Genomic DNA, 17,675 nt, shown 5'->3' on the forward strand with positions numbered 1-17,675 from the left:
GTGTTTTTTTTTCAAGAAATGATGAAATTCAGAATTAGTACCACAAAAACTGGGAAAAAATTGTTACACCAATGAAAATTGGTAAAAATGTTTCATTTATAACAGAAAGCAAGAACTCAAAAAGTCTATACAAATATTTTAGGTTAAAGGGTGTTTTTTTTTTGGGAAATAGGTAAAAATCCGCGATAAGTCCGATAAAATCAATGGTATAAATGGTACCCTTACGAAATTCATTAAATATGTTCTCTTTCCCATGGGAACTACGAATAATGTAAGTCTATAAATTTTTTTTATGTGAAAGGGTGTTTTTTTTACAAGTAAAGAAAATATGGGTTTATTTGAAAAAGTGTGAAATACTAGAGTAATATTAGTGGTACCCTATTGAAATTTAGCAATTATGTTACTTTTAAGATAAGAAACAAGAATCTTAAGTGTCTATAAAAAATATCATGGTTAACAGGGTGTTTTTTTTTTTAGTGAAAACAAAAATGATGGGTCACCCTAATGAAATATGGTAAAAACATTGATTTTGGGATAGAAAGCAAGGATAAAGAGTTTTCATAAAAAAAAATTTTTGGTAAAAGGGTGTTTTTTTCGAAGAGACAGTAAAATCTGTAATTGGTCCCAAATAACTATTACATATCTTACCTTTAAAATGCTCGCGTAAATTGCCCAAATTCTAGCTAAAAAAAAAATTATTTTAACTTCTCTTGCTCAGGTTTTTAGGCGATTCCTAATAAAAACACCTCTTATTTTTCTTACACAATTTTTTTTTATTTATTCCGCGTGATAAGTCTTCGCAGTTCGCACTTGAATTTAAACTGTGACTCCGACTACCAGAGAAATGCACACAAGAAACGAAAGTAAAGCATTTTTTCGTAAGTCTACGTTTTTTCGTCGGCACGTATTTATTTTCATAAACAGATGTATTTTTTCATATGCCGATGTAATATTTCATTAGTCTATGAAGAATTTTCATAAGCGAATTCTTCATTTTCATAAAGTGATGAAGATTTTCGTAAGTTAATGTTGAATTTCATAAGTTAATGAATTTTTTCGTTACTTAATTAAAATTTTATTTAAAAAAAAAATTTCTTTCGTTAAGTGATGAATCTTTTCATAAAATTTGATTTTTTGGCACTAAAAAGGGAGAAAAAGTGTATGAAACCTTTTCATTAATTGATGAAGGTTTTCATAATTACGAAAAATTACATATTTTCGTTGAGCCAACGAAAGTTTCATTGGGCCAACGAAAATGTTTTATTTATTTATTTATTTATTATTTTCAGTCTAAAAGTTTTTAAATGTCATTTTTTGTTTTAAGTTAACATGCTTCTCACAAACACTAATTAGATACTTAAACTTATCAATTAATCATTTGAACGGAAATATCTTCCACAAAAATCATTACCAGTATTTTTGTATCGATTTAAGTTTTTATTTCTTACTTGACAAATCCGGACACTAAAAATTCTTATTTAATTACACTTTTGTCGAAGGAAACTTTCCATTTTTTTTTTTTTTTGTTATTCTTTATAAAATAGAATAAAGTTTTCTTGTGTTATTTTTATATCCATGTTCGTCGTGTTGGTGGGTAAGGTTAAAAATCTGAAAAAGTTTAGAGATCTAAATATAGGTAGTTATCTCTTTAAAATTTCATCTATGACAACTGAAGTGAATGCACAAAATTTATAAAATTCAAATTACATTATTTATAAGTTAAAGTTAAAACTAAGGATAGATTAATTAAAGAATAATATTATTTAATCACATTCTGTATCTTATAAAATGTACATAATATTCCTTGTAAAACATAAGTTTTTTTTTTTTTCAGAAAACTAAATATAAATAGAACCCCTTTAAAAAAAAAAAATATAATAAGACCCTAATAGCTTCTTTAACAATATTGCACTGATAGTATATGAAATATAAAGCTTATATAGTTTTGCAAAAAAAAAAAAAAAAAAACCAAAACCACAATTAATAAAAAATATATTTATAGAACAATATATCCCTCTAATATGCTTTAATATTTTTAAATTTAAGTCACTCAATATTCGATGCAAATATTTTAAATTAAATTAATTTTATTTAATCTCACCCCACATCATTTTGCCACAAAATCAAAATCAAATCAAAAATTCGTTACCAAAAATAAATCAATAAAAAAAATATCAAAAAAAAAAAAATAAAATCAAAAAGTCATCCCCGATCAAACCAAATGTATCACGCCGTTTCAACCGTTTTAACCCTAAGGTAACAATCGAATTAATTTCTCTTTTTTTTTTATCATAATAAAAATTAAATTTAAAAAAAAAAAAAATATCTACATTATTGATACATTGCTATTTTTCATTCATATTATTATATTAAAAAAAAAATGTTGCTATATTTGTTCATTGCATTTGTTTTGTAATTGTATTATGGAATCGATAAAAAAATTACAACAATATTGTAATAATATAATATTATTATTATTAAAGCTATATAAATAAATTTGCATAATGATTTTATCACAACAGCTTCCACATAACTATTATAGTACTTATATACCTTATAGCAGCTTAAATTTTATAATAATTTTCATATTATCCCCCATATCACTTATGTTGTGTTAAGTTCTGTTCAGTTTTGTGTACGGTTCAGTGCAATGTTCAATATTATATATAGTAGAATCGTTCGTTCGTTCATTTAATTTGCCTCATTCCCCAGTAGATTTGTCACTTTTGAATCCGACAAGCCACACGTGTTAAAATTTTTATTGCATTTTATAAATATTTAAAAAAATAAAATAATAATAAGATAACCCAAATTGAATAGAGTTGTGTGTGCGGACGGAATTTTTGTTGATATAAAAAATTAACCAATTTGTAAATAATGCTTAACCATGTTATGATAGTATATCTCATGTGTATTGCGTGCATGTACATACATAAAAAAAAATTCATTTACATTTCAACACCTCAAGCAATTGGCAAATTTAAATTCGAATCACCCTTAAAAAAAAATTTATGAAAAACGAAAAAAGAACAAGTGCACTTTTGGTTTATGTAGTATGCACTTAATTTAAGAAAAGGAAAAAAAGTATTGTATAAGTTCAAATCACTAAATACTCGTTAGGATATAAATAAGGAGCATAGAATTACTAAAAGAAGGAATGAAGAAGCTAAAAATTTTAGAACAATCCTGACATTCCTCATAAAATTTTAATTTTTTATTGAGTAGATATAAGAAGGATTTAAGTCTAAATAAAGTCATAAATTACATACCAATATTAGACAAAATAAAGAGTGAATTAAGAAATTTTACTTCTTTGTACGACTTGGGTACCTATAGTACGATGATAAATAAGCGCAAAAAAAAATGCTATACTCGTATGTACTTCAATTTTAACACCTGAAAATCCTCCAAAATAATTTTCGCATAAAATAAAAAACAAATTATTTTCAAAAACGTAAAAATATATTTCCTACAACTTTGAGGTCCAAGGCCTTTCTTATTTAAACTAATAATTTCGGACATAAGGAACAAATTGCATTTTTCAAAATGGAGGATTTCACTAGGTGTAAGCGATCGTCTCGAAAAGCAGACCATTGTAACATCCTTCTTTCAGATCCAAAAAAAAAATCAGCCTTAATTTCATTCCACTAAAAAGTTTACCTTTCCTAATTTATATTCTTTAAAAAGCCACAGAAGAAAATAGAATCTGGGCTTTCTCAAAAAGTTTTACCTATTGATAAGTGTAACATAAAAATGCCATCGGTTCTTTGCCTCCTTATTCTGTCAATTTACTCAATTCTTCACACCCACCAGCTAAAATAAAATTAACAAAAATTTGGTGGCTTATCGCTAAATTTGACAGTTTGTGTCTGCTGAATGCCTTTTTTGGGTTTTTCCTGCAAAACGTTTTTTTACAATCACGTGTTCGCATAGTCTCTGATAGATTTGTGATATTAGGCTCCAGAAACAAGGCAAAAAAAAAAAATGAAATAAGACCTCAAATTGTACTTTTTTGAATAATAAAACTTTTACTCAAAGAAATGAAAAATGCCCTAAAAATAAATGTAATCAGGCCTAAACTTGTTTTTTTTTTTTTTTGAAAAATAAAATAAAAGTTTATTTTAGTTTTCAAAATGAAGATAGTGAAATATCATTCCAAAATTAATTTAATTAATTCTTAATTGTAAAGATCGTGCTGCAAAGCATCAGGGAGTCCACAATAAGCGGTACTTTATCAATTCTGTAGATACCTAGATTTTTGCGCATTTTCAGAAAACTTTTTCCGAAAGGCAATAAAGTACGCCCCAAAAAATGAAATAACATCCAAACAATTTGAAAATTTTGTTTTTATTGTTTTGTGTGCATATTCTATTTTATTTTTTATTGCACCATTTATTTAATCGGGCCTAATTTTGCGAAGCCAGTAGAGTAAAATGCACGACTGGGGTCGCACGTACTTGCTCTTACGCTTAAAATAAGTCTTATGTTGAAGCTTTTTATTCAAGGAAATTAGAAAAAATTTAAAATTTGATTTTTTCAAGAAATTAAAAAAAATAAAATCTGTTTTTATAATTAATTAAACACCGTTTTAAATGATCTGTTACAAAAAACCAAGCATGCCGTTTTTTTAAAAAAATATTTTTTATATAGTATCTATAAAAATTTTCTAACACAAACTTTTTCAAAAAAAAGTTGTCATTTTAAAAAAGTAATTTTACTTACACATAAAAACGAAATATCAAAATTTTTCACAAACCCGTTTTCAACAAAAAATTTGAAATATTTCTTAAAAATCCAAAAAATGCGTTTTTTGAAAATTTTCTAGAATTTTAATATTACTTTCACTTAAACGCTTTTGTATAAAAATTTTCGTTGAAATCAGGTTAGTCCTGTACGAGATATTTATTTATTTCAAAAGTTGGCTCTTATTTGTAAATACTGCAGTGCCGTTTTTGAAAGAAATGAACTTTTCTATTTCCGTTATATGACAGTTATCGTAAGTTTTGGTACCAAAAAAAATTTCAATTTCTCCTCTAGAAATCACCCAAAACTATTTACTACCAAGTTTGAAGAAAATCGTTCCAGTAGTTTAGGCTGTAGCTCGAGATACTTACAGACAGACAGACAGACAGACAGAATTGCGGGACCCAATTTTTTGGCATTCTCTATCATTGTAGTGTCATGTAAAATTATAATCGAGTTCGATTTTCTTACGAATCCTAAACTTACCCTATAGTAACTATATCGAAAGTAAAAAAGTACGAAATATCAAAAACAATTTTTTTTTTATGTAAAACTTAAAATTTAAATTATTAAAAAAAAATGTAAACTTTTTATCTATACCTTTTGTCACTAATTGTTTCCATATAGTTCTGGGCTTAGAATCAAAGTTATAACGCAAAGAAACAGTTTACATTTTGGGCGACACTAGACTCATGGCACCTTATTTCACTTATTACGAATTTATTCAATGTGAAAACTCGTAATGTACCAATTTATCACAATTTAGTCTAGAATTTCTTTAGCCTGATTTTTTTTTTGAAATCTCGCAGCAAAGTTTTTGTGGAAAAAGTAGGCTACGAAAAGTGTTTGTTAAATGTAAAGTTTTAGACTTCTTTGTTTTCTTATAAATTCTATCTGCCTAGCAAAATTTAATTAGGCGAAAATACAGGTGTATACTTTTTTCAAACAAAATAAAAATAGACTTTCAGTTTTTTTACTCAAATTAAAATTAAAATAAATACTTATACCATACTTTTAAAATTTTAGATTAAAAAAAAAAAAACATTTACAACAATTAAACCGGAAAAATTAAAATGTTTGTTATCAAAATTAAATCTTGTTTCATCTATTTATCACCAAGCACTCATTAAAGACCACCATTCCATAAATTCTATTGATTTATAATTAAACTATTAAATTTTATATATGTAGATCTGTTAGTAGAAAAAAACCATTAGTTTATTATATTCATTATTATAATTAATGTGTAGAATTAATTATGTTCTATATAGTATTTTAAATTTATTTAGTCCTAAGACCAAACAACAACAATAAAAACTCCCTTAACTTTAAACCCCCCCAAAAAAAACAAAAATGTCAACACACACAAATACGTACGAGTAGAATTCCTATATAATCATTTGTGTAGTTTGTTCTCATTTTGCATTCATTATAATTATTATCCATGTATTTGTAATATTAGCAGGTTATTTCCGGTGTAATTATTTGTTTTTGTATAATGTTGCCCTAGTTAAGCGAGTGTAATTGTTTAAACAATTCAAAACACAATAAGTGTTGCAATTGTAATTTTTATTTTTTCTTAATAATAAATAAGCCTGTGTGATGTCTATATACAACACCATACAAAAAAAAAAACCATTTTGTGTGTCCTTTGAAACAATTTTAGACAACACAAAAAAAATGATTTACAATATAAAACAGCACAAAAAACACACACACACACACAAAATATCACATCCTTGTTTTTTTCCAACACAGATATTATATTAACCCAACCAAACTTGAAGTATGCAACACTTTATTAGACACCTGCCACCGTTAACTTGAAAGAAACCATTGGTTTTTGTTTTTAGTTTCCTCGTTTCCTTCCTTCCTTTTGTTCCTTGGTTCTCTCTCCTGTAGGTACTTGTGTTCCTGTTCCTAACGATGGATGGCGACTCTTTCAACCGAGCTTTATATTCAACGGCTATACACGACACTGACTTGTACAATCTACTTGGTGCTTCTACTACTGTTGCCTTATAAATGGTAGTAGTGGAGGTAGTAGAGACGTAGAGGTGAAGATGGGGGTTTAAAGTGGGTGCGACTCATTATTTGCGTGTGCGAAATTATACACAAAATGAAAGAACACTTCTTCCGGTGGTTGTGTTGAGTGAGTGATTTCGCTTCAAGGATTTCATCCGCGTTAAGTGTTAATTTTTTTTTTGTTTCTTTCTTTTTTTTTTTTTGAAAATTCATGTTCTGTAACTTACAGCTCAACGACAATGACAACGACGTGTTATTTAACTGTTGCTAACTCGCTTTTCAATTTGTTCTTCCATGACAAATAAATTTGGAGTGGTGCAACTTTAATAGGAATGGAATATGTTTATAAGGTACTCAACTCAGGTGTGTGTAAGGATACTCTATAGAGCTTTGCTTGATTATAAAAATGTCTATCAAAAGCAAAGAGAGAAAGGATATATATATACATTTTTCCTCTATGATGGGATGAATAAATTCTGGATAAAACTGGAATAATGCATTAAACATGAATGAATGGAAGAGCAAAAAAAATAAAAAGGATTTGTTACAAAAATTGGAACATCCTTAAGAGGAATAGTCCTTAATGTTATTCAAATAACAAATAACAAGGAATTGAAGATTTGAAGTTAAAATTGTTCTTTTTTCTTCCTTTTTTTGTTGGAAAAAAAAGGTTTCTATTTGGAAATACTTTGTAATTTATCTTAGTTCCAAAAAAAAACCTTTTTCTTTTTATATAGCTAGGTAAAGCAAATAGAAAAGAGAAAGAAATTAATCTAAAACAAAGAGAGAACAAAAAATTGAAAGGATTTAAATGCCTTTTGCAAATTCAAAGAAGGAACATGTTAAAAAAAAAAAAACGTTTAAATTTCTTTGATGAAATGCGACGTTTTTAATTCAAATACAAAAAATTACAAAGTTAAATTGTCAAGATGTTCAAAAGCAATAATGGTTATTGTACCATAAATTGTTTTTTTTTTTTTTTTTTATATAAGTACTTTGTAAATTGCTCAGTAAATAATTTTAGTCCTCCATTTGTTGTGGAATGAACACTTTTTGGTTAGTATCGGTTGATGAAGCTTTTGTATTCTTTTGGAATTTCGTGAAGTTTTATCTTCAAGCTTAGAGGTTTCACAACAAAAGAATTTACCTTGAAATTTCTTAATCATAGTATTTTATTGATACATTTTTCTAGTTTCATTTTTTTTGTTACAGCGTTAGTGAATTCTGTATCAATTCTCAATATTTAAATTTAACCGGTCACTGTGGTGTATGAGTAATATTTTTTTTTACAAATTAATTGTTCGATTAGAAAAGTAATTCTTTTCTTATTTGATAAACACAAAATGAAACCAGTTGAGTTTTGAACATTAAAATTATGTGTGGCATAATGATCGATTAAAATGCCTAAGGTACCTTACTTCCGCTGCAAAACTGACGTAATTGAGTTCGTTTGGTTTTAGTTTTTTCAAAATGTTCAAACGATGCTGGATTTTTTGTGGACGTCTTTGGAATTTAGGTTCATATATTGATGGTACATCATCTATAGCACTATTAAAATATGTATGTATTTAAGGCCTTGCTGTTTGGACTGATCTGGCGTATCGAACTTTCCTTGAGTTTATTGAAATACGCATAATATTCCGCACTATAGGAAAGTGCAATGCTGAGTTCATTCAAAGTTTTTTTTTATCTTAACAAGCTGTATAGTCACATGAAAAATTTGAAATTTGAAAAATTCGAAAGATTTTGAATTTTTCTTTGAGTAAGAAATTTTTATTATGTAAAAACTTTTCTTACAAAAAAAAAAAAAAAAAAAAAAACGATTTGTTAAAAATGTATTTTAACTTTTGAGGTGACACAAACAAATTATTCTAGTGTTTTTTCTTATTTATACAACATTCCAAGCCTTTTCTTCTCTTCAAATTGGTCATATACCTATATTTGTAAGCATTCGTTTGAACGAATATGACAATTTATGTGCAAAATTGAATAACTTGCTGAAACGTATAAATATTAGAATTGAGGTAAACTGGATTTTCGGTATGGACATTTTCCAACTAGTTAAATTTTATTTACATATTTCAAAATATTGAAGTTAATGAAGTGCAAATAACAGAAAACTAGAAAAAAGTGAAAATTTGTTAAACATTCATTTAAACGCATTTATCTAAAACTTAGCATTTTTCAAAAATTTTACTTAAAATAACAAAATTAATGCTTGGTATGGCTACCTTTATTCGTTATAAGTTCAAAAACTTAGATTGTCATTGAATGCGTCAGTTTTTTTTTAACTTTCGGGTCTATGTCTTCCCAACATGTCTGGATGCATTTTTTTAGCTCCAAAATGGTTTCATATTGTCTTCCATTTTTATAAACATTTGATGCAAGTATCCCCCAATGATTTTCCATTGGATTACAATCAGGACTGGTCAATCCAATAAAGCGATGTTTTTCTGACGAAACCATTTTTTATTTAATGAATGAAGAGAAAACTTTATCTAACAAATCTGTAAAATTTTTTTAGTTTATCTTCGTTGAAATAAAACAAATAGGCAGCTTTAAATTGAAGTAAAATGCTCCCCATACAACTGCCGAGGTTCTGCTGTGTTCGGAGAGCACTTTTCTTGGTTCATGCCAATAACAACTGTAACAGTCAGAAACATCCAAATTAAACTTCTTTTCATGTGAAAAAATTACATTTTCCCATTCATCTTTCCAAATTTCTTGCAGAATCTAATCTTTTTACATTGTGTAAGGCTGTAAGTTTGGATTTTATCATCATTCTATGAAATTTTACCCCTTTGGACTGGAGAAGAATTCTGGAAATGTGTTGCTTTGTTGTTGGCAAATCTAATTTGTCCAAAATTTGCCTACAGTAAAGACAATTTTTAGAATCGTCTTGAAAAACTTGGCCTTTTTGTCTTCGAGTCTGTTTGTATTGCCTTTTGTTTTCAATTTAATTCCATAACTTTCAAAACACTCTTATCTTTGTATTTCACTTGCAATTTGTCTGTTAAAAAGTGAAACATGGGTTTGAGACATAAAAAACTTAAATTTATGAAACTTCTTAAACATTTATGCCTTTTCCCTTCCCCATAATTTCTGAAACCTTTAAATTATTTACTTTTTTCACTTTATCTACTAGAAATAATATGGATCTACCATCTAATATCCAAAAGTTAAAAAGATCAAATCGATTAACTGTTATTTTTTTACAAATAAAGCTACTACGCTTAAACGATTGTTTATTTGACAGTAGGTACAGATTAATAAGGAATGCGATTTATTTGTCTATAAAATAATGCAAACTGCATAGATTTTTATTGTTTATCATTTTTTTTTTCAAAGTGATTTACTGTAACGAAACTTTTTGCAAACAAACTTGTAGAAGAAAACAATCAAATCACTCATACCAAGTCGAAATCATGAAAAGTATTGCGATGCGCTTAAACGAATATTAACCACTGTAGGTATTACATCCGAATACTTGATTAGTATGCTTGAAGAAAAAACGACAAAAAAAAACATTGAAAATCATAGAAATCTCGAAAACTTATCCATAAACTTTTTTTAGGTATAATTTTCGAGTTGTATGGGTTAAAATCAATTCTATTGTTTTTTTGTTTTAAAGTTATATTTATTTAGAAACTCAATATTTGGCACTATTTGCTAATCAATTGCAACCAAAATATTTCGTGCCTAAAATTGCTACAGGATTAGTGTAATCATTGTTTCAATTCTTCTAAAAACGGGGACAAAATCTCCACCATTAGAAAAAGTATGGTGATCCGAAAAAAAATTTAATTTTTTACCGAATTTTTTTCAAGAAACAAAATTTATAAAAAAAAAATCAAATCAAGTTATCAAAAATTCCTTCGCAAAAATTTGAGAACAATCAACCGGATAGTTTGTGAAATGTTGTCCCGAGACAGTTTTCAAAGAAAGCAAGTCGACCACTTGCAGTATTTCAACGTTCCTTTCGGAAAACCATCCTTCCTGTCAAAAAAAAAAATGCCTATAACTTAGCCAGTTTTGAATGTTTTGATACGTAATTTGGTGTATTCTATTACTTTTCGACTTGATAACCATGAATAAAACTTTAAAGTAATATTTTCGTGGTACTTTTTTAAAACCAAAAAAACTCAAAGTTGAGAGACATAGGTAGGTACTCATAACTAACATCAATTTGTCAGAAATCCCTTACAACACTCAATAAAACAATAATTTAATCAACAAGACGAGCTTTAATGAAATCCCTATATCTTCATAAATTAATAAACTTATTGATACAGCAGTTTAATCCTTTTTATTTCAAATCCACCAGACAGTTATATATAAATTTTTCAATTTCATTACCGGATAAACAACATTTCCCTTTAGCAGCACATAAATGACAAACAACAAGTCATTGTGAATGAATGTCAAATTCATCTCTCAAAGTGACAGTTAAAGTAACATATGCCACCCACTAAGGAGCCACTCAATGACATGACACAAATCAAACCACACGACATCAACAGATGTGAATATATACCAAAACCAAGGACCCCTAAGGAGAAATTCCATTTGTCCATTTTGTCCAGAACTCTGAAGGCTATATGTGTATTAGGGTGGGTAAACAAAATGGAAATTCGTTTTTTTGATTTGGTACTTCGAAAACTCGATTGCTAGACACCTCTAGAATATACTCACCAAATATGAGCTCTTTATCTTAATGGGAAGGTCCTCCGCTTTTCAATTTTCCATTTTTACATCAAGCATCTACATCTATTAATTGACTTTTTAGCCAATTTTTTTCACATATTCTTGTAGAAAATTGAACGCTCTACAAAATAAACTTTTTTGAATTATCTTACCGTTTAGTAGATATTTGAGGTCCGAAAATCGAGAAAATCTTTAAAAATTCGTTTTTTGTTCTTAATTTTGTAACATATTGAAAAATTATAATAATCAAACGCGAATGACATATTCTTGTAGGAAACAGATTGTTCCACAAGAAAGGTCTTAATAATTTTTTTCAATGATCTAACCATTCTAAAGATATTCGAGGTCAAAGTTAAAAAAAAAATATGAAAACATTTTTTACTTTTCAAAATTTTCTAATTCACTGAAAATTCAATATTTTCAAATTAGCAAGATGTTTTCTTGTAGGTACTTAAACGTTCTATAAAAAGTTCCCTGGCAGCAAATTAATTGCTTTAACCGTTTAGAAGATAATCGTATTCAAATCGCAATGCATACTTGTCATAAGAAAACTATTGAAATCAGTGGGCATTGGTTTGGATACGAATATCTTCTTAACGGTTAAAGCAATTAATTTGCTGCCAAGGAACTTTTTATAGAATGTTTAAGTCCCTACAAGAAAACATCTTGCTAATTTGAAAATATTGAATTTTCAGTGAATTAGAAAATTTTGAAAAGTAAAAAATGTTTTCATAATTTTATTTTAACTTTGACCTCGAATATCTTTAGAATGGTTAGATCATTGAAAAAAATTATTAAGACCTTTTTTGTGGAGCAATCTGTTTCCTACAAGAATATGTCATGCGCGTTTGATTATTAGGATTTTTCAATTTGTTACAAAATTAAGAACAAAAAACGAATTTTTAAAGATTTTCTCGATTTTTGGACCTCAAATATCTACTAAACGGTTAGATAAACGAAAAAGAGTATGAAGTTTTTTTTGTAGAGCGTTCAATTTCCTACAAGAATAAGCAAAGAAATTTGATTTATAAAAAAAAAAAAATTTTTTTTGTAGAAGCTTGATGTAAAAATGGAAAATTTAAAAGCGGAGGACCTTCCTATTAATATAAAGAGCTCATATTTGGTGTGTATATACTAGAGGTATCTAGGAATCGATTTTTCGGAGTACCAAATCAAAAAAAAAGAATTTCGATTTTTTTTGACCCACCCTAATGTGTATATATACCTCTACTATACTCTAGTAGCATACAAACGGCGAGGATGAATCTGTAGACAACATGTCTTTTGTCCACACAAATCCTATTTGATACGAATCAGATAAAGATATACACAAAGTCAGCAGACATTGCAATAAGAGAAGACCCAATTCGTTGGGAATTTGTTTGAAAAAAAAAAAAAATAATGGGAGGTAGTTTAATCCTTTCAGCAGACAAACTGTGTGTTAATATATTCACATACTAACATCAACATATGCACACATATGTAGAGCAAATAAATTGAAACGAGTCCTCCTACGCTTTTCACGTGTTCCAACGCCAAGCAAGCTCTTTCAACGTCATCATCATCACCACCATCCTCATCCCGAAATCGATTTTTTTTTTTTTTTTTTTTTTTTTTTTTTTTTTGTTAAGCTCCATCGAATCCAATTAAAACAGCTTAAGCACTTTCCTTTTTGCCTTTTTCCACGAGCTTATTATTAAAGACCAAAAGCAAAACGCACCACTTTACAGCCAACGCGCTCAAAAACCAACATCCAAAAGGAACAATAATTAAATGTCTGACATTCCTTTCTTCCCCCATCAACCTAAAGCACCATTCGTTCATCCATCCATCCATCCAAACCATCCAAACCATCCTCCCACAACGCTCTCTACTCTACTCGTTCAACTTTTTCCATTTACATAAATTTACACCTTCTCAATCTCTCAACTCAACTATGCGAGATATATAAATGTAAAATCTATCTTTTTCTTTTTTTTTTTTTTTTTTTTGTATCCGTATATCTGCTAATGTATAAAATTGTGCTGATTTTCACATTGATTCTACTAATATTGACACAAAATTTGTTATTATATTACTTTTTGGTGTTTAGGCGAAATGGTGCCACAGGAAGTGCACCCTCTCAACCACTACGACCTAACGAAGATGGAAGTCATCACCTGCAAGAGTACACGTACAAGAAAATCACCGCATGCGACGTTTGTTCACAGATACTTCGAGGTAATTATTATAAAAAAACGAATAGATGATGATGATTGCTCTGCATATGCACGCATAGCAAATTGCACACATGGTAATATACGAAAAGTTCATAACCAGAATAAAGTTGGTAGGGTGCAAAAGTTTCTATACAATTTGAGTAATAGCTTCAATTTTAAACTTTTATTTTGTAAAAGAATTGAGAGTTCCAAATGAAACTGATGGTTAGATTCTTAAATGATCAAATGCATGCAACATTGAATAAGTTAGATACCTACAATTTATAAAAAAAAAATGTCAAATTTTAAATATCTCTGCATTAACAAAAATCATTTTTTTTTTAAATGTTTTAAAATAAGCTTCTACTTAATATACTCATTAGTTAATCTTTTTGGATTACCACTACAAAAATAGCTGTAGTTTTTCAACATAAAAACCTAGGTACTTCATTTTTGCAGAATTTCCTCACCATAAAGCTATTCTTCCTCTCCTTTATGACTGCGGCCGTAAATAAATAAATAAATAAGGGAACCTCGTACCTCAACCTTTTTTCGAAAATGACTTTTGAATGCCATTTTTTAAGCAAATATGTCAGCGGAGCAACCCAGACATTTTTAAGTCATTTCGAAAACTCTAAATTAGACTTGGTTTAGATTGAGTTTTCGCTAAATTCGGGTCTATAATTAAGGATAATTAAATTTCCAATAACTGAAATCTAAAATTATCTCTGAGGGAAAATAACTAGAGTACTGTCATCGCAGCAAAAAAATTCTGCTGATTAGAAGTTATTCTTAAAAAATCGTTGAATAAAAACTAGGAAAAGAATAAAACGGAGCCTAATGTAACGCCAGCATTAATTTCGTGGATGTATCTGATTTGAACCCATCTAATACAAATTTGTATTGAGCTGTTCGAAATATAGTTTTTCATCCATTTCATCAGATAATATTTGTCGAAACCATATAAGGGTTGCACAATGGGACCAAACGACCAAAACCATCTCAAAATTGGTTTTAACGAATGTGATCATTTCAAAAAAGGAATGATTATAATATAATAGAAATTTGCGCAATTATGATCAAATGTATGCTACATTGTTTTTAATATATTTTGGATAAAAGTATTTAAAATGAGTCTCGAACCTTACATTTCAATTTTTTCGTCCTATTTTATATAACCGTTTAAACCTAGTTTTCTCAGAAGTTTGTGAAGAGACCTTATAAGAGTTGTATATCAATAAAAAGGTTAGAATCTCTACTTTATAAATCCGTCACTTGTTTTTGACTGTACTTTAAATTGATTGTTTAAAAAAAATAACAATTAATGGGAAGTAATTTGGCCAACTTTAATTTTCAATTGTAGAGTAGATTTATTCTTTGCTGACGACTGCCGATGAGTTATGAATGGATTTAGAATCTCATATTACTCAAAATTAAGGAATAAAAATAAAATTTTGCGCATAATTGCGCCATTTTGATTTACGGTCAAAAATGTATAAAATAAAAATTTTCCAAAAAATGTTTGCAAATCTTTTTTTTACTGTCATCTCAGGGTGTCTCAAAATTAATGATTCAAATGAAATATTCTGATAGACTATTTAAAGGGCTTTTAAAATTTGGTAACTTGTTCATCCTAAATGTTTACGGTTTTCGATTAAATGCACTGCTTGTGAGATTTCGAAAAATTCCTAATTTCAAACAGTATTTTGCTTTCCCTGTTCATAAATTTCACAAGAAGTGCATTTAATCGAAAATGGTATGAATTTTAGATATTTTGTTTAAATTATTACTTTTGGGATCCCCTATATAGGGTATTCCCAACAAGCTTGACATTCTAAACAGATTTCAATTCCCATTTTCTGCCGAAAATCAAAATCTGCAGATTTGATTTTATTTCATCCCATTTTTTCAAAACTGAAAAAAGGGGAGGATTGAATCTTAAACAATATCAATATACTATTGCACTGCATTCAGTCAAAATCCATGGACTTTTGAACATGCTTAGAACATTAAGATAAACTGCGGCAGTGCTTTCAGCCAAGCCGTTTTGAGGAATCTTTATTTGAGGCATTATACAGCCTTGACCAAAAGTATTAGGCATTTTTTGAATACTGGAAGTAACAGAAGCAAATTGTACAAAACTTTAAGTATTCACAGTTAGAAGGCTTTATGGTCTCATTCACCTGAAAACAAGAACTTGCAGTAATTTCCTTCGAGATATAGTGAGGGTGCGTTGAGAAAAAACTACTTGTGTTCAAATCCTTTTACCTGCTTTTTGCAACAATATATTCCAAAGAAATTTGGTGCTGAAGAAGAAGCATAATTTTCTTAATACACGGGAAAAAAAATTAAGACTTGGGGTTTCATTCTTCCCGACTTAGTAAAATCGGCCCAAAGCCACATTAAAACAATATGAGAATCAATGGATAAATTGTTAAAGTTGTATATTATATATAAGACACCCACGTGCATTACGACTAATTTCAGCCAAAAAAAAATGGAAGATGAAACAAATCCGCGCTTCCAGTATTCAAAAAAGCATTTTTTTTTTTGGTGCCTAATACTTTTGGCCATGGCTGTACAAGCACGCTATAGATATTCCTACAAAGATGAATTATGCATTTAGATTATATTGTGCCCAATTCGATGAGCTTATGTAGTCCCCGTATCAGTCTGAACAATCTCAATCAATTGATTCAAAATTTAAATTCAAAGTTAATTTCTTCTAACACCTAATCGATGTGACGTTATCTTTCTCTCGAAGAGTGTTTTCGACAGTATCAATATTTGAACGAAAACTTTGGTTTTATCTGCGATATTTCAAAGAATGTTGACTTTAAAAATTGCGAGAAACTTAAAGCAATCAGTCAAGTCAGAGTTGACGACAAAGTTCAAAAAGATGTAATACCTATTGAAAAAGACATGCTGAATCATAAGAAGAAGATATTAATATTAATTTGTACGATTTTCGTTTTTCTTTGTTTGGGGCGCCAAAATTGAATTTGCCTTGGGCGGCAAAAGTCCAAGGTTCGACACCGCATATAAACATACCTATAGTTTTGACAACAATTTTACTTCCACCGAAACGATGTAAATATTGGTTCCACTTTTCGGAAAGATAAGCCATCAGATTCTCAGTGGACCTTTCTTCTTCGAAGACCGTACTGACGCGACGGTTGTTTAAAATGTTTTGTTCCTCAAGATATTTCATAATCTGACCTTTAAACAAAGTTTCCATGACCCTTGAAAGTATGGAGGTAGTTTAAAAAGGACGACGATTCACCATTTTAGTGATTGGCTGAACAAAAGCATTTGCTATAAGAGTAAGATAGTTAAAACAGCTTACGCAGTAGTTCAGTCAAAATTGAAGAACATTTCTTCAAAACTAAAGGAGATCATATTACTTTCGGGCAGCGGCTGCAAGGATATTAGGTTTTTCCAATAATGCAAATATTTTGACGAATTTTTGATATTTTTAACAAAGGGCTAAAAGTTTTTGCTGTCTTTTCGACATTTAAAAATTTTTTTCCGTACTTCTTGCTGTACTTAAATTTGGCCCTTCGGACTGTACCATTGCAAGAGTTCTTTTGCTGATGGTATTCAAGGCAGTTAACCTCGGAGTGATTACCTCTGAAAGACAAAAACTAACTTTCCTTGCTTTGATTGCCTCCTTATTTCCACATTTCCTCTTCTTTGACATCAATTAAAGTCATATACTTGAATTAGAAAATGATTTTTTTTTTTTTAACATCAACAACATTTTGAAATCAGGATACCTAAAAAAATAATAAAATCGGCTAAAAATTGACCATCACACTAAAATGTTCGAAATGTTTGAAATTCCACAAAAAAATGTTTTTTGCCCTTAGTGAAATTTACAGGTAGACAAAGTTTTATTTTGTGATTTGTATGTGCTCTTTTCTTAAACACGTATGCTACTTTGACGTAAAAGTGACGATATATTTGTGGGATCTATTTTCAAGTCGTTGCTGCAAGTACATATTT

The 17,675-nt window shown here is 28.8% G+C and overlaps 1 protein-coding gene across 1 annotated transcript in view; it reads left to right on the forward strand.

Moving 5' to 3' along the window:
- LOC129906812 (uncharacterized) overlaps positions 1-17,675 on the forward strand; it is a 331,394-nt gene that overhangs the window by 262,935 nt on the left and 50,784 nt on the right. The window contains 2 exon segments of the mRNA XM_055982740.1: positions 2,203-2,256; positions 13,565-13,692. Of these exon segments, the coding sequence (XP_055838715.1) occupies positions 2,203-2,256; positions 13,565-13,692 (182 nt within the window).

This window comes from Episyrphus balteatus, chromosome 1 (assembly GCF_945859705.1).
Source record: "Episyrphus balteatus chromosome 1, idEpiBalt1.1, whole genome shotgun sequence".
NCBI classification, from domain to species: Eukaryota; Metazoa; Arthropoda; class Insecta; order Diptera; family Syrphidae; genus Episyrphus; species Episyrphus balteatus.